This window comes from Dipodomys merriami, unplaced genomic scaffold, assembly GCF_024711535.1.
Source record: "Dipodomys merriami isolate MVZ:Mamm:240054 unplaced genomic scaffold, mDipMer1.0.p SCAF_19, whole genome shotgun sequence".
Lineage (NCBI taxonomy): Eukaryota > Metazoa > Chordata > Mammalia > Rodentia > Heteromyidae > Dipodomys > Dipodomys merriami.
The window spans coordinates 2955479-2976528 of record NW_027203270.1 but is presented as its reverse complement, the minus strand read 5'-3'; the positions used below and the strand labels follow the sequence as shown (position 1 = coordinate 2976528).

The window sequence follows — 21050 nt, the reverse complement described above, 5'->3', positions numbered from 1 at the left end:
TGAACTCAGGGCTTAGACTCTGTTCCTGAGCCACTTGGTGCCCAAGGCTAGCGCTCTACCACTGGAGCCACAGCACCACTTCTGGTTTTCTGAGTAGTCTATTGGAGATAAGAATCTCACAGACTTTCCTGCCAGGCTGGCTTTGGAGCTCCTCAGATCTCAGCCTCCCCAGTAGCTAGGATTACAGGCGTAAGCCACCAGCACCTGGCTAGAAGCATTTTTTTGCTGTATGTTTTTTTTTTTTTTTGGGCGGGGGGGTCCAGTCGTGGGGCCTGAACTGTGGGTCTGAGCACTGTCCCTCAGCTCTTCAGCTCAAGGCTAGCACTTGAGCCACTGTGCCACTTCTGGCTTTTTTTTTTTCTTTTTGCTTATGTGGTGCTGAGGAATCGAACCCAGGGTCTCAGGCAAGAAAGGCAAGCGTTCTACCACTAAGCCACCTTCCCAGCCCCTTTGCTGTATGTTTTTATTTTGGAATCAGATCCCTATGTTCCCAACTCCTCCTCCCACCCATCCATTAAACACTATACATAATCTATGGAAGAAAGTGATACTTACATTTTTCTTGGTATGGGATAAACATTCTTAATCTAAAAATCCAACATCTGAATGCTCTGAAAATGTAAACATTTTTAGCATCGTATCAGCACTCAACCATTTCAGATTCTGGAGTATGTGTGTGTGTGTATTTATTGCGCTGATACTGGGGCTTACCCCAGTGTTTCATGCTATTGCTTGGCTTTTTTCCCCAAGGCTGGTGCTCTACTACTGAGCCATACCTCCAATTCCAGCTTTTTGCTAGTAAATTGGAAATAAGGGTCTATAGATTTCTGTGCTCAAGCTGATTTTGAAACAGGATCCTCAGATCTTAGCCTTGTGAATAGCTAGGACTATAGCTGGCTGATTGGAAGTATTTTAGAGTTCAGATTAGAAATGTTCTACCTATAAAGTCTAAGCAAGATCACTACATTGCCTAAACTCAAAAACTCAAGACATTTCTGGTCCAAAGCATTTTGGATATGGGATATTCAACTTATACAGCATCTAAGTCAGGGGTTCTCAAAACTCCTGAGCACAGCACAGTTGGTTTCAAATGCAAATCTTTGGGCCTCATTTAAACCCATGGAATCCAAATCCCTACAGGTGGGTTCCAAAAGCATCCATTTAAAAAAAAAAGTGAAATTCACTCAGCTCCATTTGGACAAATGGTGGCCTCCAGAATAAAACACCTTATATGGGAGGTAGCAGGTGGGCTCTGAGTTCAGTCTCTTCAAACTCCAGGTTTCACATTGAGTTTGCACTCTTATGTTTAGAAAGGGTCCCCCAACCCCTCTTGTTTTCTGACTGCCTCTGACAGATAAGGTGTGAGGATATATAGGTAGACAGGGCAGAGCACTGAGAGGTCTGTTTTTCCTTCCTTCCTTCTTTCCTTCCTTCCTTCCTTCTTTTCTTCCTTCCTTCCTTCCTTCCTTCCTTCCTTCCTTCCTTCCTTCCTTCCTTCCTTCCTTCCTTTGTCTGCTGGTCTAGGGTCTTGAAATCAGGGCCTGAGTGTTGTCCCTGAGCTATTTGACTCAAGGACAGTGATCTACACTTGAGCCATAATTCTACTTCTGATTTTTTGGATGGACTTTCCTGCCTGGGCTGGCTTAGAACCATGTTCTCAGATCTCAGCTCCCTAAGTATAGCTAGGATTACAGGCATGGGCCATCAGTGCCCACTGTGCCAGAAGTCTGATTTTTTAAAAAAAAGATATCCATATGCTAATGTGCTGGGTGCTGTGAAAACTTGAAGATACACAGGCCAACCCAAATCCAAGCTAGTACCATGTATAATTGGAATAGAACACACATTTTTCTTGGGAAGAACAAGTATAGTTTTGCAGTTATTGAATCTACATTTCAGGCGTCTTAGGAGGAATCAGATGATTCTGGCCAATACTCTATTCCAGTGTGTGTGTTATCACCCTGAGGAGTTCCAGATTATCACCAGTGGGACAGACAGAAAGGTGAGTAGTTGGTCTTCCTTATCCAAGTCTATGAATTCAACCAACTATGGAGGATTGAAAATGATTGGGGGGAAATTGGATCTAGACTGAACATGTAGACTTTTCCTTATTATTATTATTATTATTTGGGTCCAGTCGTGGGGCCTGAACTCTGGGCCTGGGCGCTGTCCCTCAGCTCAAGGCTAGCCCTCTACCACTTGAGCCACAGTGCCACTTCCGGCTTTTTTCTTTTTTCTTATGTGGTGCTGAGGAATTGAACCCAGGGCCTCATGCATGCAAGGCAAGCGCTCTACCACTGAGCCACCTTCCCAGCTCCTTCCTTTATTACTATTCCCTAAATAAAACAGCATCACAACAATCACTATCACATTTCTATTGGTTGCATTAAGTGTGGTTAAAATGTATAGGAGGGTAGGCAAAAGTTATATAACAGCCTTGAACGTGTAGGTTTTGGTCTTCCTGGGAGTAGGTTCTGGAACCAATCCCCCTGGCAGATGCTCAAAGATTATTATAAACTATAATCACTAAAATCTCCCTTTGTGGGGCTGGGAAGGTGGCCCAGTGGTAGAGTGCTTGCCTTGCATGCATGAGACCCTGGGTTCGATTCCTCAGCACCACATAAGCAAAAAGCCGGAAGTGGCACTGTGGCTCAAGTGGTAGAGCACTAGCCTTGAGCTGAAGAGCTGAGGGACAGTGCCCAGGCCCAGAGTTCAGGCCCCACAACCGGACCCCCCAAAAAAAAAAAATCTCCCTTTGTGTGTGTGTTCCTAATTCACTAAAATAATTTTACTTAAAAGTCTCCCTTCTAATGAGGCATGGATGGCTCAGGTCTGTAGCCCTAGCTACTCAGGGGGTTGAGATATGAGAAGATCATGGTTCAAAGCTAACCTAGGCAGGAAAGACTGTGGGACTCTCATCTCCAATTAATCAGCAAAAATCCAGAAGGCCAGGTTTGGCTCAAGTGGTAGAGTACTAGCCTTGAACAGAAAAGCCAAGCCAGAGTACAAGGCCCTGAATTCAAGCCCCATTACTGGCACAAAAATAAATACATAAAAGTTTCCCTTCTAGGAGGGGACCAGGGTATAAATTTGTCTTCAAGTCTTATCCTGTATTTTGTTGCTTTGGGAAAGGAGAGAAGTAAGGACAAAAGAAGGTCCAGTCACAGTAGGCAGGTGGCTGTGTAGGATCAAGTTTTCAGAACTCTCCAGAATGCTCGTTCCTCTTTCCAGAACCCCATCTGGAAGCAAGGAGCTTTCCCTCCCACCAGGCTTGCAGCTTTGCTCTCCTCAAGCACAGAAAGTGCTTATTTTACACTTCTTTATTTTATATTTTGTTACAGGCTCAATCTGCTTAGTCTCATCAAAAGCTTTCTGTGGAAATCCAGGTTTATCAGCATATCAACATCTCTTTAAATAGCCTGCAAATTAAAAAAGCCAATACTAAAAATATTAAAAATGGTTTCTCCACCCCTGCTGTAGCCTATTTCTAATTTCAGCCCAAACCATCCCAGAGTATAGTAGTTTCTGCTATCTTTTATATAAAGTGAAATCATCTGTGTTAGCATGTGTGTGGACAATACCACTGAGCTGAGCCCCACCTAATGCCTCTTTTTCTTGAATTCCAGATTGCTTACTGGGAAATATTTGATGGGTCAGTAATCAGAGAGTTGGAAGGTTCCTTGTCTGGGGCCATTAATGGTATGGACATCTCACAGGAAGGACTGCATTTTGTCACAGGTTAGTCCTGGGATAAGAAAAAACACCCAAACTTAGATTATTTAGAGAATGAGGAATTCCAGACAGGAGGCAATTGAAGAAATGGTAGAAGTATCTCAAGGAAGGACAAGTTGATTTAATTCACCTTGAATATAACAGTCAGCATGGTTTAAAAAAAAAAAAGCCTACAGCTGGGAACTGATGACTCATTGTAATCCTAATCCTCACTAGGATTACAGCTCTCAGATTATACAGATTATAAATCTCTGGAGGCTGAGATCTGAGGATCAAGGTTTAAAGCCAGCCAGCCTAGGCAGGAAAGTCCAGCAGACTCTTATCTCCAATTAATCCACCAGAAAACTGGAAGCGGAGCTGTGGCTCAAAGTGTTAGAAACACCAGCTGTGAGCACAAAAATTCAGGGACAGTGCCCAGGCCCTGAGTTTAAGTCCGCAGACCCCACAAAAATTTGGCACATGGAGAATGTATTGAAAATGAGTTCTTGGAAATCAGAGCTATTTCTCTTCTATTGAAGCAATGTTGTTTGCCTTTTTTGTTTTTCTTTAGGTGGAAATGACCATCTGATCAAAGTGTGGGATTATAATGAGGGTGAAGTGACGCATGTTGGAGTAGGACACAGTGGCAACATCACTCGCATACGGATAAGCCCAGGGAATAAGTACATCATCAGCGTGAGCGCAGACGGAGCCATTCTGCGGTGGAAGTTCCCTTTTGCTTCTTGAAGCCTGGAACCACCTCCCTGCCTTGCACCCTGGTGCACATGCTCTCATCCACCACCAAGTTTGGATAACTCCAGCCCAAGTCTTGACTTTCTCACATCTCAGGTTTTATTCCCCAGTCAAAATACTTGATCCCTAAAAATGTCTTTCTTTTGTAGAATACATTTCATTCTTAAATTATATATTAAAAAGTTGAAGTTTGTTCAGGAATACTTCAGCCAGACTATAATTTTTTTTAAAAAAAGACACACAAGTAAGTTCCAAGTTATCACTTCCTGTACAATCTCTTCAATGACACTGCAGACCCCACACATATCCCTCATGTTCTGTTCCCAGATAGAAGTGGCCTTTTGCTAGTTAATTGGAAAGGAAGACTGGAGGACTTTTCTGTCTGGATTGACTTTGAACTATGATCCTCCAGATCTTCCTGAGTGGCTAGGATGGTAGATATGAGCCATGAGTGCCTGGCTGAAATTATCTTCATTGAACAAGCTGCAAGACAAGTTTGAACCAAGATCATCTAGGGTAGTCTTTTAAAAAACTCTCAGGTTTAGTTTTTTACTTTTGTCAAGTGACTGCACATATCATGCTTAAAATTGTTGTTGTGAGAATTGAGTAAAACAATGTGATAACACATGAGCAGAATTCCCAATGCAGAAGTAAATTTGAATGTTTTCTTAAAGACACTATGTTGTTGGGGGCTTGAAATTTCATCCTAAAGATAAAATTTCAGAGATATTGTATCAGACCTGTTCCTGAACTGTTTCTTCAGTGCTTACTACCAGAAAAGTGAGGAAATGGATCATCCAACTAGGATGAATGGTGGCATTTTCCAGATACACCTTAAGACTTTAGGTCATAGTACAGTTTTCCGATGTATGTATGTATGTATGTATGTATGTATGTATGTATCTTGTTTTTTTTTTTGTGTGTGCATGTGTATAGTACTGGGACTTGAACTCAGGGTCTAGGCTTTGTCCTCTAGCTTTTTTGTTCAAGGCTGGCACCCTACCACTTGAATCACAGCTCTACTTTTGGCTTTTTGGTTGTTAATTGGAGATAAGAGTCTCATAATTTTCCTGCCAGTCTGGTTTTGAACCATTGTCCTCAGATCCCAACCTCTTGAGTAGTTAAGTTTACGTGTGAGCCACCAGTGCCTAGCTTTGAAGCATATCCATATCCTTTAATACTAGTGTGTGTGTGTGTGTGTGTGTGTGGTGTGGTGTGTGTTGCTCAGGGCTGGAAGTCTACCACTTGAGCCACAGCTTCCCATCTAGCCTTTTGGTGATTATTTGGAGTCTCAGGGCCTTTCCTGCCCAGGCTGGCTTTGAACTGAAATCCTCAGATCTCAGTGGGTAGTTAGGCTTACAGGCATGAGCCACCAGCACGTAGAATGAATTTTTTTTCTTTTTGCATCAAATAACTTCTGCAATCTGATTTGAAATCTCAAGGAGGATATTTAAATAAATGATGGCCATCTACTCAATAACAGACATTTATTTCAGTGTCTTGGTATAATACTGACTTCTGCATGCTGCTCACCCATCCTTCTTCGAGCTAGCAACTGATGAGAAATTCATTTTACAAGACTTTCCCTGATTAATTATAAACCTTACAGTTACAGGATAAAAGCAAGCAGGGTTACCTAGGGAATCTAGGGCGGGGCAAGGCCAGACCAATTCTCATTGGGCAACAACTCGTCGAGGATTTTGCGCTAACTAGGGAACAGGCCACCACATAGGGGGCGCGCCAGAGAGGCTGAAAACTTCCTGCTGAGCAAACCCGGAGCCTGGAAAGGGCAGGAACACAATGCTGGGACTCCCCAGCCGGGTCCAGTTCCGGTTTCTCTCCTTACCTGGCATTGATCAATCTGAGCCCATTTCTCCGAGACAACGATGATGATCCAGTCTCACAAGTTTTGGAACATGACTCTAATCTACTACTTAGTTTAAAAAACAAAAACAAAAACAACAAAAACCCAACAAAATCCTCAACCACTCTGGGTGTTTCCTCTAAGGGTGACAGGCGGGCGGCTCCGGGTTCAGGCCCCGGGGTGGCGAGTGCTCGCCCTGGGCCCCCAAGGAGCAGCGGGCTGCAGAGAGGTGGCGCCACCCGACCGCGTACACCTAGCCTGCAGAGGGCTCAGCCTTGCACAAAAGCACCCCTCCCACCCCCCATCCCTTCGCCACACCCTGGGGAGACTCTTCCTTCTCTGTCCCCCCCCCCCGCCCCACCCCCGTCTTCACCTGGCTGCGAATTGCAAGACATTTTGCGATAGCCAAAGGCTTTACAATTTCCTGGGCGCTTCCGAATTTTCCATTGGTCGTCTACCTACCGGATTGGAAAGATGGGCGGGGAACGGGAGCAGAGGTGAACTGCAGGTCTGCGGGTTTAGAAAAGGGAAGGAAGGGTGGGGGAATTGGACCACGTTGACTCCGGGAGCTCCTCGTCCCCCCCGCCTCCCCGCAGAGCGGCAGGGCAGGGATCCGGAGGGCCCTGGGGTGGCCCGCACTGCCCCGGGAGGGCCGGCCCAGCGGCTGGATTCCCGCGCGGGGCGGGGCGGAACGAGAGGCTCCGCCCTCGGCTCCACCTCCGCCCTGGCCCCGCACACCTGGTCCGCAGGTAGCCGGCGCCGGGCGCCTTTCCGAAGCTATCAGGGCCTGGGGGTTGCCAGTGCGCCTTGGGCCGGTAGGCTCCGGGAATCGATCGGGCGGGGAGTCATGGACCCGGGCCCTGGGGACCCGGCAGGAGAGCGGCCAGCCGCGCCCCGGCCCCGCCGCCGCCGCTCCCTGCGCCGCCTGTTCAGCCGCTTCCTGCTGGCGCTGGGCAGCCGCTCCCGGCCCCGGGACTCGCCACCCCGTTCCCAACCCCAACCCCAACCCGGACACTGCGATGGCGACGGCGAGGGGGGCTTTGCCTGCGCCCCAAGTCCGGCTGTAGCAGCCCCCGGGAGCCCCGTAGCGGAGCGCCTGCTCGGACCCCCATCCCAGCTCCCCGCGGGCAATGGGGTGCGGCCGCCCGGCGCGCAGGGCTTGAAGAACCACGGCAACACCTGTTTTATGAACGCCGTGGTGCAGTGTCTCAGCAACACCGACCTGCTGGCCGAGTTCCTGGCGCTGGGACGCTACCGGGCGGCGCCGGGCCGCGCCGAGGTCACCGAGCAGCTGGCGGCGCTGGTGCGCGCGCTCTGGACCCGCGAGTACACGCCCCAACTTTCCGCCGAGTTCAAGGTAGGAAGCGCGCCGCAGACATCGCCCTAAGAAGAAGTGTTGGGAAAGGGTTTCCTTGGGACCTTGTTGCGTTAGGTGCCATGTAACCCAGCTCTGCTTGGGGTTGCCGCCTTTGTCTTTTGGGGGTGACGCGGTACGCATGTTTTCCCCACGAATTAATTTCGCCCAGGTATGTGGAGCGGGGGTGGAGAAAGCTGGCAGGCTTCAGTGTATTCGGCTGTGTGTGTGTGTGTGTGTGTGCGCGCGCGCGCGCGTGCGTTCAACCCACATTCGTGGAAGTATTGTAGGCAGGCTGGGTTCGAACTCCAGGGTTCAAGCTTTTCCACTTAGGGGCTTGGAAGGCCGAGGCCTCCCGTGGAGGAAGTGATGCTGGCGAGGAGAACTGACCGAGAACTCGGACGCGGCCGGCTTAGTTCTAGAAAACGATCCAGACAAAGGCCACAGAGGGCCCCGAGGAGCTGCGTGCGGGAGGCGTGGAAAGGAAAAAGAAAAAAAAAACACCAAACACAACACTGGTGTCGCTGGGTCTTGGGAGTCTTGGCGAGGGTCGTCAGATCGGACGGCCTTGGGTTGGATTCTAAATCCGCGTGAGAACTCGTGGGCCAGGCACTGTGTGGAGTGTGTGTGGGGGGGGGGTGAGGGGGGTGGGAGGGGCAGTGGGTGTGCTATTTTAGAGGTACGTTCTTTATTTAGTTGAATGCACATTAAATCTACAGTGTAGGAACGAGGGACTGCGTTTGTTATGGGTTGGGTCACTTTCTCCGTGCTGAGGTCCCTACAGAGTCTCCAGACTTGGTAAAATTGGGTATTATCATTTTATCTCAGGTTAAAATAATGTGTGAAAGTGGTTGTGTGTGTGTGTGTTCGTGTTTGTTCTTTCAGAGGCCTAGGTGGATGAAAGTGTTCCTGGTTCTTGATGCATATAGGGCGTGCTGAAAAACCGCAGCTTTGGACCTGGAGTTGAGGCTCCCCCATCTATGTGGAATTGTTCTGGGTTGAGGGTGGGGGTGTGTGTGGGGGAAGGGAACCTGTCAGTGCTCATTCCACAAGCATCACTGCTCTTGAATTTCAGCCCGAGAAAGCAGTCTTTGTCACGTGACCTGCAAGGATGCCAAACCACCCTCTCCACCCCCCACCCCCTTCCTCAGGGAGGTAGCACTGACTAGCAGAGATTCAGTGGGTGTCATGAAGGTCTCTCTTGGCCACTGTTCTCTTTTTAAGCAGGGGAGGCAGTGTAGTGTAGTGGTTAAGAGCAAGGTCTCTGAGGGCTTTGTGATTTTTGAGCCAGTTACTAAATTTTGCTGTGCCTCAACTGTGTTCATCTGGAGAATGGGAACTTACTGGACAGTCTTTTATTATTGGGTTGTTGCCTATAAGTTGGATGTGCAGTCTGGAGGACAGTGCCTGGTCCCTGTTTTAGGTTAGACCTCCTCACCTGCGGGGACATAGAGGAGGGAGGAAGGTAATTCCTGAGTTTTTTCTTGCCAAATGCACTCCCACCCAGTTACTATAGCCTGGAGAGAGCTGAGTAGTTGAGAGAAAAGAAAAGAAAAAAAAAACCCTCAAATTAGTAATCAGTCATTGAGTGACTCACCAGGATTTCCTAACCAGCTGTCAAATCCCTAGAGTTTGGGAGCTCCTTGGTTAGCCCTAGGGAATTGATGGGTAATTGAGTTGTTTTTAATATGTTAATGAAGTAGATAGCATCTGGGGTTTCCTGGGATTTTGACCAGATTGAATGGTTAGGAGGAAGAGTCCTCACTCTGGGTCTTTAAGCGTTAGGGATTGAGATCTGATTGAGATCATCCTATTTTACCTGTGTTTAAACATTCATCCATACCACACATTCTTATAGACCTTGGAGACTACTGTTGGGAATGTGGGGTGTAAGACAACTACAAATCCAGATCCTGAGGCTATCTCAGAACTTCCTATGTCCAGGGAGAAGGGAGTATGCTCATGAAAAGGATTCTTACAGACACAGGACTAGAACTTGTGACATGCTAGAGAAACAAAAAAATACAAGGTGTTTTGACAGTTGATGATTGAGCCGAAGCTGGCTTTCCTGGGAGGCATCCAACAATTGAGTTTTGAAGAAAAATGTGTCAACTCAGGACATGGGAGATGGGAAAGTGCTCTCCAGGTCCTGGGAATGGAAAGTGCCAATCACAGAGGTTGGGTGGGGCTGAGAGGCCTACCAAGTACTTTAATGGAAGTACTTATTCTTGATAAGGAAAAGTTGAATTAGCTGGACACTAGTGGCTCAGGTCTGTAATCCTAGATACTTGGGAGGTTGAGATCTGAGGATTGTGGTACTAGGCCAGTTTAGGCAGATAAATTCATGAAACTCCCTTCCCAATCCATGGCTGCGTCCGGTGGCATGCATCTGTAATCTTAAACTATATGGGAGGTTTGGTCCGAGGTTCAGGTGAGCCTTGGCAGAAAAATTCATGAGACACCATTCTAGGGGAGGAAAGCTGGATATGGTGCCTGGAGCCTGTTGTCTCAACTACAACAGAAAACTCACAATAATTGGATTGTGGTCTAGGCCAGGAAGCCACATCCTATTTTATTATTTTTTTAATAGTAAGCAGCAACAGGGCTTGGGGCTGGAGAGAGGTTGATTAAAATACATTGTATACATGTGTGGAAATGTCACAATGAATTTCCTTCTTGTATAGCTCATGTACACTTTAAAAAACCCAACAAACCAGGGTTAGCAGATGTGGCTCAGCAGTAGAGGGCCTGCCTAGCAGACTAGCAAGTGTGAGACACTGAATTCAAACCCCAGGCCCCACCCCAAAGTGTATATTTACACTGAACAGCATGAGTTTTGATATATGTATCCATGATGAAATGATTAATTCAAGCTAGTTAACATCCACCAAACTTTCATACTTAACATTTTTTGTGTATGTAATGAGAACACTTAAGGCCTATTTTCCTTTCATTTTCCAAATATATAATACATTATTCATTATAGTCACCATGCTGTGTAATAGATTTCTGTGACTTATTGAACAAAAAGAAATCTCACCTTTTTTTTCTTTTGATTTCTTTGATTAGGAGCAAGGAGAAAGATTTCTTTTTGCCTTTTTGTCTAGTTTGCTCTTAGAACTGTCCATGTTTGTGTGTCCATTCTATTATTTATCTATTGTTTCTCTTCTTTCTCTCCCCGCCTTCCTTACTTCTTTCCTTCCTACTTTCCTTCCCGTTTCTCTGTGTAGGCCAGGCTAACCTTGAATTTAAGGTCCTTCAGCCCCAGCCTCCCAAATGTAGATCTGCTTTTGTCTTAATATTCCTTTGATTTTTTCTTCTCTTACATTTCTCAGCCTTTGCCATAATTGCTACAAACATTTTCTCCAGATCATCTCCTTCTTTTCCTCAGTTCTGGAAGCTTTGGATTTATTTATGTCAGATCTTTTGATAAATATTCTATTTTATGTCCTTTCTATAGTTTTCTATGGTTATATTAAGGGTTTCAGCCATCTGGAATTTATCTTAGCTTATGTGCATAAAATCAAATTTAGATCTACAGTGACGTGCTAGAGGCATTGCTTTTAAAAAAAACAAGGATTCCTTCTTCATTTGTCTTGTGTTTTAGTAGCTCAAACAAAACAAAAAATGGAGCAAAAAACATGGAACAGGGAAAAATGCAAAATGGTTCTAGGAATCTGTATTTTAGAATTATTGCTGTCATTCATGAGGTTAGATACAATGTAGAAAGTTAAAAGCAACAACCATTTAGAGCATATTAAAAGTTAGGTTTCATGGGTGCTTGTGGCTTACACCTGTAATCCATGCTACACAAGAGACTGAGACATGGAGGATCAAAGTTTGAAGTCAGCCTTGGTAGAAAAGTCTGAGAGACTCCATCTTCAATCAACCAGCAAAATACTAGGTGGAAGATGTGGCTCAGTGGTACAAGCAAATCAACCAACCAACCAACCAACCAAATGAACAAACAAACATACAAACAAATTCATTTATAAAATCTGGAAATATGAAATATGCTAAAATTATTAATATTTGAGAGAGGAAAAAACAACATATGTGCACAAATAGAACCAAGTCATATTGTAGGATAGAAATATCAAATATTGGGTGAACACTGATGGCTCATCCCAGCTGCATGGAAGGCTGAGGTTGAGTAGATCATAGTTCAGCCTAGGGAATAATATTTTTTTTTTTGTCAGTTGTGGTCCTTGAACTCAGGGCCTAGACACTGTTCCTGAGCTCCTTTGCCCAAGGCTAGAACTTTATCACAGCCCTACTTATGGTTTTCTCGTGGTTAATTGGAGATGTGTCTCAAGGACTTTTCTGCCTCAGCAAGCTTTGACTCTTGATCCTCAGAGCTCAGCCTCCTGAGTAGCTAGGATTACAGGCGTTTAGCCACCAGCACCTATCATAGGGAATAAAAGTTTTTATTGCTCAAGTCTAGATCTCTACCACTTTGAGCCACATTGCCACATCTGATTTTCTGGGGGTTAATTGGAGATAAGAGTCTCACAGAAGCTGAGCACCGGTGGCTCACGCCTGTAATCCTAGCTACTCAGGAGGCTGAGATCTGAGGATCACAGTTCAAAAGCCAGCCCAGGCAGGAAAGACTGTGAGATTCCTATCTCCAATAAACCACTAGAAAACCGGAAGTGGTGCTGTAGTGCAAGTGGTAGAGCACTCACTTTGAGCTGAAGAGCTGAGGGACAGCGCCCAAGCCCAGAGTTCAAGCCCTATGACCGACAAAAAAAAAAAAAAAAAAAAAAAAAGAGTCTCACAGATTTTCCTGCCTGGGCTGGTTGTAAACCACAGTCCTCAGACTTCAGCCTCCTGAGTAAGTAGGATTACAGGCATGAGCTATGGGCACCTGGCTGGAAGAAAAGTTTTTGAGTTATCTTGTCAATTGAGAGTTGGATGTGGTATGAGATTTGAACTCAGGACTTGTGCTTACTAGGCATCTGAGCTATGTCCCCTGTCCTTAAACTACAATGTTTAACATCATCTTGTATCAATGCATTTAATAAGATGCCATTTTCCCCTGATAATTTTGATACGCTGAAGTATTTTTGCTTGTGTGTAAGTTTCCATAAGCCCAGCCTAGAAAATGTTTTTATAGAATGACCCTTGTGTGTGTGTGTGTGTACATGTGTGTGTGTGTGTGTGTGTGTGTGTGTGTGTGTGTGTGTGTGTGTGTGTACGTGCGCATGCTTGAATTTAGAGATTGGAGCTGTTCCTGAGTTTTTTACTCAATGCTAGTGCTCTATCACTTGAACCAAAGCTCCATTTCTGGCTTTTTTGGTAATTAATGGGAGATAAGAGTCTCATATACTTTTCTGTCTAAGCTGGTTTTGAACTGCAATCCTCTGCTCTTAAGCCTCCTGAGTGGTTAGGAATATAGGAAGAACAATTGTCCTAGGAGGGACTTTTTTTTCTTTTGGTTGGTCCTGGGACTTGAACTCAGGACTTGGGTGCTGTCCCTGAGCTCTTCCCCCCACCCCCCACCTCCCCTCTAATATAGTGTTCTACCATTTTGAGCCACAGATCGGCTTCTGGTTTTTGGGTGGTTCATTAGAGATAAGAGTCTCACTGATTGGCCTGCCTTGGCTGGCTTCAAACTGTGATCCTCAGATCTCTGCCTCCTAAGTAGCTAGGTTTATAGTCATGAGCCACTAACACCCCACCAGGAGGGACATTTTTAAGGTATTGTCTTGTAGCCAGGCTATCAGGAAGAGAACCAGTCTTAGAGAATTATCACGATCAGCTGGAGGGTACTGGATTTCACAGGCAGGGAAGGAGGGAGGTGCAGGTATAGACCACTGAAACAGGCAGAAGCTTCGAAATCTGTAAGCAAACAGATAGAAGATGTGGATTAGGGCCAGAATGGAGAAGGAGTTTGGACTGTTGGGAGATGATTTGGAGAGTAAGGATGGATTCAGAGCAACTGCTGGGTTGGTCTACCATGCACACTGGGCCCTGAGAGAGAGATGCGCTGGGCAAGCTCCTCCTTAGGTACAGGTTCTCTGGGTCAGGTTTAGTTAGAACTGAACAGTAAGAGTTAGAATGAACTCTAGAGGAGGAGCAGAGGCCTTTTGGGGGCCAGAATCCAGTCTGCTTAACAACTGATTTGGCAGCTGCTGATGGGAGGGAGATTGGGAGAGATACATTAAGAAAAAGGGCTGGTTTTAGAGCTTCTAAGTTAGAGGGACACTGGCTGTTCATCCAGATGAGAATGTCTGTACTAGGAGATATAGGTTTGAGGGTGGTTTGCTGGTAGGATTGTCAGATAAAATGCAGGTCTCAGTTGATTTTGAATTTTACCATTTTCAAGTGTATAATACACTATTATTAATTATAGTAGCCATGCTGTGTAATAGATCTCAGTAAATTGTTAGTTTATTGAACAAAAAAGAATAATACCTTGTTTGTATTTGTTTGATGAAAGGCCAGCTACACACCATTGTAGGCAGATAAATAATGAATATGCTTTGAGTATAAATATGCTCCAAAAATTGCATAAGGGCATATTTCTTTTAAAACAATCATTGCTTATTTGAAATTGAAACAACTGGATGTGCTCTTTTGTTTTTTTAACTTTTTTATGTTAGTACCTGAGGCTTGAATTCCAGGCATGAATACTGCCCCTTTGCTTTTTTAAACTGTTATGTACTTATTTGTTGTCTTGCTTATCTGTCCTTTTGCTTTCTGCTAAAGGCTAGTACTCTACCACTTGAGCCACAACTCCACTGCTGTCTTTTTGTTGGTTAATTGGAGATAAGTGTCTTGTAGACTTTTCTACCCAGGTTGGCTTCTTACGTCAGTCCTCCGATCTTAGCCTCCTGAATAGTTGGGATTACAGGCGTGAGCCTGCAACACCTGGCTTGTTCTGTGTCTTGGAGATGGGGTAAAGTGGGCAGTGCTAGGGATGAAACCCAGGACCTTGTATATCGTAAGCCAAGAATTCTGCCATTGAGCTACATGCTTACTCCTGTGTTTCCTTAATTCCTATGTGGGAATCAAAGTGCAAAGAAGTTTAGGGTGGAAATCCCAAGAAAGATGATTGGCATGAAGATGCAGAAACAGCATTTCAATTGATTAGATTTGAAATTTTGCTTCAACTCATCCTAAAATTTCCTATTTCCAGGGAAGATTAAAATTCAGGCTGTTTTGTTGGATTGATAGTGATGTGAATTATCCTGGTGTCTGGCCTTGTATGAGCAAAGAACAGACCTGCTTGGGATGAGGCTGGAAGCCTGGCTGGCTCCACCATCTGAGGGTGGGGACCTGGCTCTGCAGTCTAAGGGTAGAGGCTTGATACTGCCATCTACCAGTGGACGTTTGGCCATAATGGACTGTGAACACATGTCTGTGTGTATGCAGACATAGGGACCTTGTATACTCAGGGGAAAAATAAAGTCTCTAGAAAGGTGCTCATGGAGCTGCTGAGAATCCTACGTTTTTGGAAGGTGCCCCCAGAGAAGGGATGAGAGACTCTTATATAGTATTGCAATGCTAACCTTTAGAATAAACTTTCAAAAGCAGAAATAGGCATTGGCACAGAAAAATGACAAAGTTGTTGCACAATTTAGCAAAGGCCAAGACAAAGGGAGCTAGGAAGTCTTGTTTTGTTTACTTTTGTAGGGCCTGGGGTAGGGGCAGGGGTGGGGGAAATGAAGGACTGGCTCAACCTTTTCATTATCTAACCACAGAAAGCAAAGTTTGTATTGTAACTTTTGAACCTGTGTGTGGTCCTTATCTTTTTTTTTTTTCTCAAGGGGGTGGGGGCACTCACTCTGCCCTTGAACTACAGCTCTACTTTTTGTTCAGTTTCATTTTGGTGGTTAATTGAAGATAAGAGTCTCAGGGCTGGCTTTGCCCCTTGATCCTCAGATCTCAGCCTCCTGAATACCTAGGATTAAAGATGTGAGTCACTGTTTCTCAGTAGTATTCTTACAGTTTCATAAGTGAAATGACTGGAATGGAGCCACTTATATATGTATTTTAGGAAGTCAACTTTGCTACAAGTATGAGCCACTCTCAAAGAAGAAAGAGTGGATGCTCTGGAAATGAAAGAAACAAGAGAGGGAGATAGGGAGAGTAGATAGATACCAGCATGGGGATAGAGTATTGGAGGGAGGACCAATGGCCATAAAATACCAGCCATCAAAGAACACAAGCTTTAGGGAAGATAGATGGTCAGTAAATTCAAAATATTTAACAGAGGTCTGGTGTTGGTCACTCATGCCTATTATCCTGGCTACTTAGAAAGCTGAAATCTGAGGATCATGGTTCAAAGTCAGACTGCAGGAAAGTCCATGGAACTCTTATCTCCAATTAACCACCAAAAAGCTGGAAGTTGAGCTGTGTTTCAAGTGGTAGAGTGCTAGCCTTGAGCAGGAAATACTCAAGGACAGTGCACAGGCTCTGAATTCAAGTCATACTACTAGTGCATGCTTCCAGCCCCACCCCCCATACAAATAAATTCCACAGAGATAATCCCTTAGCTTTCAAGGGCTAGAATCTAATACTGAGGAACTTTATAGCAGATGGGGGGCAAGAGTCAGTCAAAAAGAGCATTTCTAGCTGGGTGTCATCCCAGACTGCTGCTGAATGATGGATGACCCTGGGTAGTGTAGTACATATGGACATTCATTAGGGAGTCTCCATGCCAAGGTGATCCCAGGGTTCATTTCTTCCCTTACAGAATGCTGTTTCCAAGTATGGCTCTCAGTTCCAAGGCAACTCCCAACATGACGCCCTGGAATTCCTGCTCTGGCTGCTGGATCGTGTCCATGAGGACCTGGAAGGCTCATCTCGTGGTGGTCTGGGGACTGAGAAGGTTGGTCACTCGCAAAGCAACACATTGTATCGCATTTCTTCTTCTTTGGATATTTACTGAACTCCTGGATTCCTGTATCTGCTTGCTACTGGATGCACAGTGCTATTATACCGCTTCCTTCTTTTAGCTCTTGTTTGTTTTAGGTGAGGCATTTCCTCTTCTTGTATTTCTCCTCTTCCATAACCCCAAATAGTGAAAAGGGTTTTGTTTCGGTTCATAATTTCAAAACTCTTCTTTCTTGCTTTACCCCTTGTATCTTCCATGTATTAGTCTGGCCATCCGAGGCCATGAGGGCCAATTTTTTATTCTTTTTAGATAGTCCCGATCATCTAACTCACCATTGTTTTCTTAGTGATCGTGTCCCCTCCCCCAGCAGCAATTCTAAACTATTTTCTCCAAGATGTAGGATGTCTTTTGCATGTGTGTACTAGTATTTCCTTTTTCCTTTTTTTTTTTTTTAACGACATTTGGGACAATACATTGAAAAAGATATAAATAAGCTGGAATGGCAAGCATTTCTGGTTTTGATTCAATCCCTGACCTTCAGAATGAGAAAAGCATTAGTCTTTGTCACTACCATAGTTAATCCATATATTAGCTATGTTCTTTTTCAACTTTGCTACATAAGGACCCATAATGACTTAATGCTTGAATGTGATCACTTTATCTCCTGCTTAAGGATGTAAAAAAAAAAAAAACAAAAAAACTAAGGATGTTGTATCTTTTTGTGTGTGTGTTTACTGGCACATACAGTAATGCAAACAAAAAAACCAGTGGTTAAACCTAACTAAATCTGGAAAGGTCATCATCAGATGAGGGTTGTGGGTTGTGGGTTGTAGGTGAATTCTCTATTGATCTTATTCAGGCCTTTTTAGTTGCTAGTGGCAGAAATTTAACTGATCCAACTGAAGGAAAAGACATCATCAGTTGGCTTTCATAATCTGTGGAGGCCAGTGGTTGAAGCAGCTTCAGGTAGGTTTGGATGAAGCGACTCTGGTCATGTCGCTGAGTCTTTAGTACTTGTCTCTGGTGCCATTCTCACCCTGACTGCCTACATGGCAGCAAGAAGTTCCTTCTGCAATTTTTTATCTCATTTTTAGAGCCTTGAATTTCCAGAAAAGGCCCAGGGAAAAGCCTGATTATCCTAGCTTGGTTTGTGTGTTAGTTCCTGGACACATGACTTGAGAGAATGAAATATTCTGAGTGGGCCCACCTGGGTTACAGGTCTTTTTGGTGGTGATTATAGGCTAAGGGGGCTTTTGTTTTGGTCAGTCATGGGGCTTGAACTCAGGTCCTAGGTGCTATCTCTGAGCTCTTTTGCTCAAGGCTAGTGCTCTACTACTTTGAGTCACAGCACCACTTCTGATTTTTCTGGTGGTTAAGAGTCTCACAGGTTTTCCTAGCTGGGCTGGCGTTGAACCTGCTGAGTAACTAGGATTATAGGCGTGAGCCACTGGTGCCTGGCTCTAGGGGGTTTTTATAGCATTAGAATTATTTGCTTACCCAAAGACTGCAATCCTAAGCAGATAAATGCATGCCTTTTATGCTGTATCCTCTATAAATTTAAGTGAACACATTCTGAATTGGAATTATATATGTGTATGTGTGTGTATATATATGTGTGTGTGTGTTTGTATGTGTATGTGTGTGTGTGTGTGTGAATACATACATTTTCTTAGAAGACAGTCTCATAGGCCAGGCTGAGAACTTGCTTTATAGCCTAGGAATTTGCCATATAATCCAGACTAATCTTGAACACATCATCTTGCATGTGCTTGGATTACAGGTATGTGCCACAATGTCTCGCACTATATACATGTGTGTGTGTGTGTGTATATATATATATATATATATATACATGTATATATATCCATACATATATATAAATACACACACATAAACAGACACACACACACACACACACACACACATATACACACACACATAGTGTTTACTGAATTTTCTCCTCCCAGCAATGCCTAAATTCAAACTCAGGGCCTTGTACTTGTTAGGTAAGTGCTCTATGGCTGAGCCACATATCCAGTCTTCTTTTGCATGGATCATTTTTGAGATAGAGTCTTACTTCCTGTCCAGTAAGGGCCTGGACTTTGATCCTTCTATTTTTTGCTTCCCACTGAGGGTAGAATGACAAGTTCACATCACCATTTCTAGTTATTGGTTGACAGATAAGTCTGTCTTACATGACTGGGCAGGATCTTCTCCATCTCAGGCTTCCAAGTAGCTAGGTCTTCCTCCCAGTGCTTCACACATAGTCTAGGTGAATGCTCTATCACTGAGTTCCATTCCTATGGAGCTTCATCCAATTGACACAGCCATAATATTCTCCATAGTGCAGTGAGATGTCTTCACAAAGGAAGTAAGATTAGGTCACTCTTGCTTATATTGCTCCAGTGTCAGCTTCTTTTCAGTGCTGAGGAATGAACTCAGTTCTTCCACTATGCTAAACCTTCAACCCCTCCAGTTGCTTCTTTTTTTATTTTTTGCCAGTGCTGGGGCTTGAACTCAAGGCCTGGGCAGTATACCTGAGCTTTTTTTGCTCAAGGCTAATACTCTATGCCACAGCACCACTTCTGGCTTTTTCTGTTTATGTGGTACTGAGGAGTTGAACCTAGGCTTCACGTGTGCTAGGCAAGCACTCTACCACTAAACTACACTCCCAGCCCTCCAGTTGTTTCTTATTGCACACAGAACAAAATCTAGACTCTTATGTGGCAGACAAAGGCCAAACTGACTGGGCCTGGCAACCAGTCAGCCCGATTCCACATTCCTCATCTTCGTGCTCACCAAACCAGCTACTTTCTGTGCCAGAGTTGGGGCAAGGGGTTAGAAATAGGGCACCCCATAGGCTGTTCCAGGAATTATCTGTTGGCAAAAGAAGAGCTTACTCAGCTCTTCCTTGTACCTTATAAAACCAGAAAACATTTTCTGTCATGGGATGAAGCCTGTGGTGAAATTTGGTCTCAGGAAATTGGACTGGTTCTGGAGGCCTGGTGGTGTGTATTTGCAGGTAGAGAGCAGAGCTCTTTGGATCACTTGGCATGAAACTTCCTTTTCCCTTTCTGAGAAGGAAAAGCGACTGCCCTCAGCGTCACTCTGAGAGATTTTTCTTTTTGAAGTTATTTCTGTTTTGAGGACAGAGGAAAGCCATATAGCTAGATTTATTTGTAACCCGGAGAGAAAACACGAGGACCACTTTCTTTTCCATTACTTTAACGATCCTTGAATGTTTTCATCCTACCAAAAGGTATATTTTTACTACCCTGTAAACACCAACACATAAAGCAATCTTTTCGGCAGTTTGTTTTCCAGAAAATGCCACTTTTCAGAAGAAAGAAAGAGATGGAGCTGGGGCAAAGACCAGCAAATAAACATGCACGAAGCACCTACTATGTGCTAGGCAGAAGGCACATACCTTCCATGTGGAAGGGATGCTATTTTTTATTTATTTGTTTTTTGCCCGTCCTGGAGGGGCTTGAACTTAGGGCTTGGGTGCTATCCCTGAGCTTTTGTGCTCAAAGCTAGTGTTCTACCATTTGAGCCACAGCTCCACTTCCAGCTTTTGGGCAATTCATTGGAAATATAGTTTTGTGAATTTTCCTGCCTGGACGGGCTTTGAACCATAATCCTCAGATCTCTACTTCCTGAGGAGTGAGCCATTGGTGCCTTGCATGGGCATACTCTTTCTGGGTGGTTCTGGCACAAAGGGTGTAGGAAGGAAGCATTTCAAGGACAAGGCTCCACAGAAACTGGCAAGGAGAGGCAGCTGAGTGACCAGAGGTAATGTGGCTGGGTCTCATTTGCTTCTTGTCCTTGTTTCCTTTGCAGGTACCTCCTGAAGGTCGCAGAGCCTCCGAGAGCCTCCTGTCCCCACCTGCCCAGCTTTCTCTAGGCCCCAGCTTTGTGCAGAGTCATTTCCAGGCCCAGTACAGGTGAGGGGATAGGCCTGGAATGTGGCACCCAAGGATTCCACCAGCTTGCTGCTGTTCTTCTCTCTGTCTCGCTTCAACATTTACCCTCTGATGATGAAGCAGCAAGGCCTATGAGCACCCTCCTCTCTCCCATCACAAACCCAGTCATCCACTCTGGTTGGCTATGACTTTTAATGTTTCTTCTCGGTTTTTGGAGCCTTCTACCTCTCCCTCCTCCTCCTTATCCTCCCTCCCCCTCCACGAAGGGGGAGTGGTGGAAGGTAATCCCTATAGAACAAGAATGTGGAGGTCACATTCACAAAGAATCCACAAAGAATGACTACTTTGGGGCTGGATAGATGTGTCCTGTGTGGCCAGGCAGCTCAGTGGAACTAGTCATTCTGAGTTTGAGTTCCTATACTATGAGGATACAAAAATTAAAATTAAAATATGGTTTTATGAGACCTTCTAGCCTTCTTTTCTTTCATTCTGATACTAGAGATTGATTGAACTCAGGGCCTCATGCTTGCTAGGCAACTACTCTATCATTTTGAGGCCCCCCCCTTTTTTTTTTAGCTATCTCTTCTACACTAGCCTTGGACT

The 21050-nt window shown here is 44.7% G+C and overlaps 2 protein-coding genes across 5 annotated transcripts in view; both read left to right on the top strand.

Moving 5' to 3' along the window:
- Cfap52 (cilia and flagella associated protein 52) overlaps positions 1–5662 on the top strand; it is a 39837-nt gene extending 34175 nt beyond the window's left edge. The window contains exons 12-14 of one of the 2 annotated variants that reach the window (XM_070026975.1): positions 1900–2002; positions 3627–3738; positions 4283–5662. In XM_070026975.1, the coding sequence (XP_069883076.1) occupies positions 1900–2002; positions 3627–3738; positions 4283–4458 (391 nt within the window). In that variant the 3' untranslated portion in view covers positions 4459–5662. The remainder of the gene's footprint in view (positions 1–1899; positions 2003–3626; positions 3739–4282) is intronic. The other variant, XM_070026974.1, reaches the window with a different exon arrangement.
- Positions 5663–7111: 1449 nt separating this feature from the next.
- The window catches only part of Usp43 (ubiquitin specific peptidase 43), a 48905-nt gene continuing 34966 nt past the window's right edge, over positions 7112–21050 (top strand). For 2 of the 3 annotated variants that reach the window (XM_070026971.1, XM_070026970.1), the window contains exons 1-3: positions 7112–7685; positions 16384–16518; positions 20365–20468. In XM_070026971.1, coding sequence (XP_069883072.1) covers positions 7176–7685; positions 16384–16518; positions 20365–20468 — 749 coding nt within the window. In that variant the 5' untranslated portion in view covers positions 7112–7175. The other variant, XM_070026973.1, reaches the window with a different exon arrangement.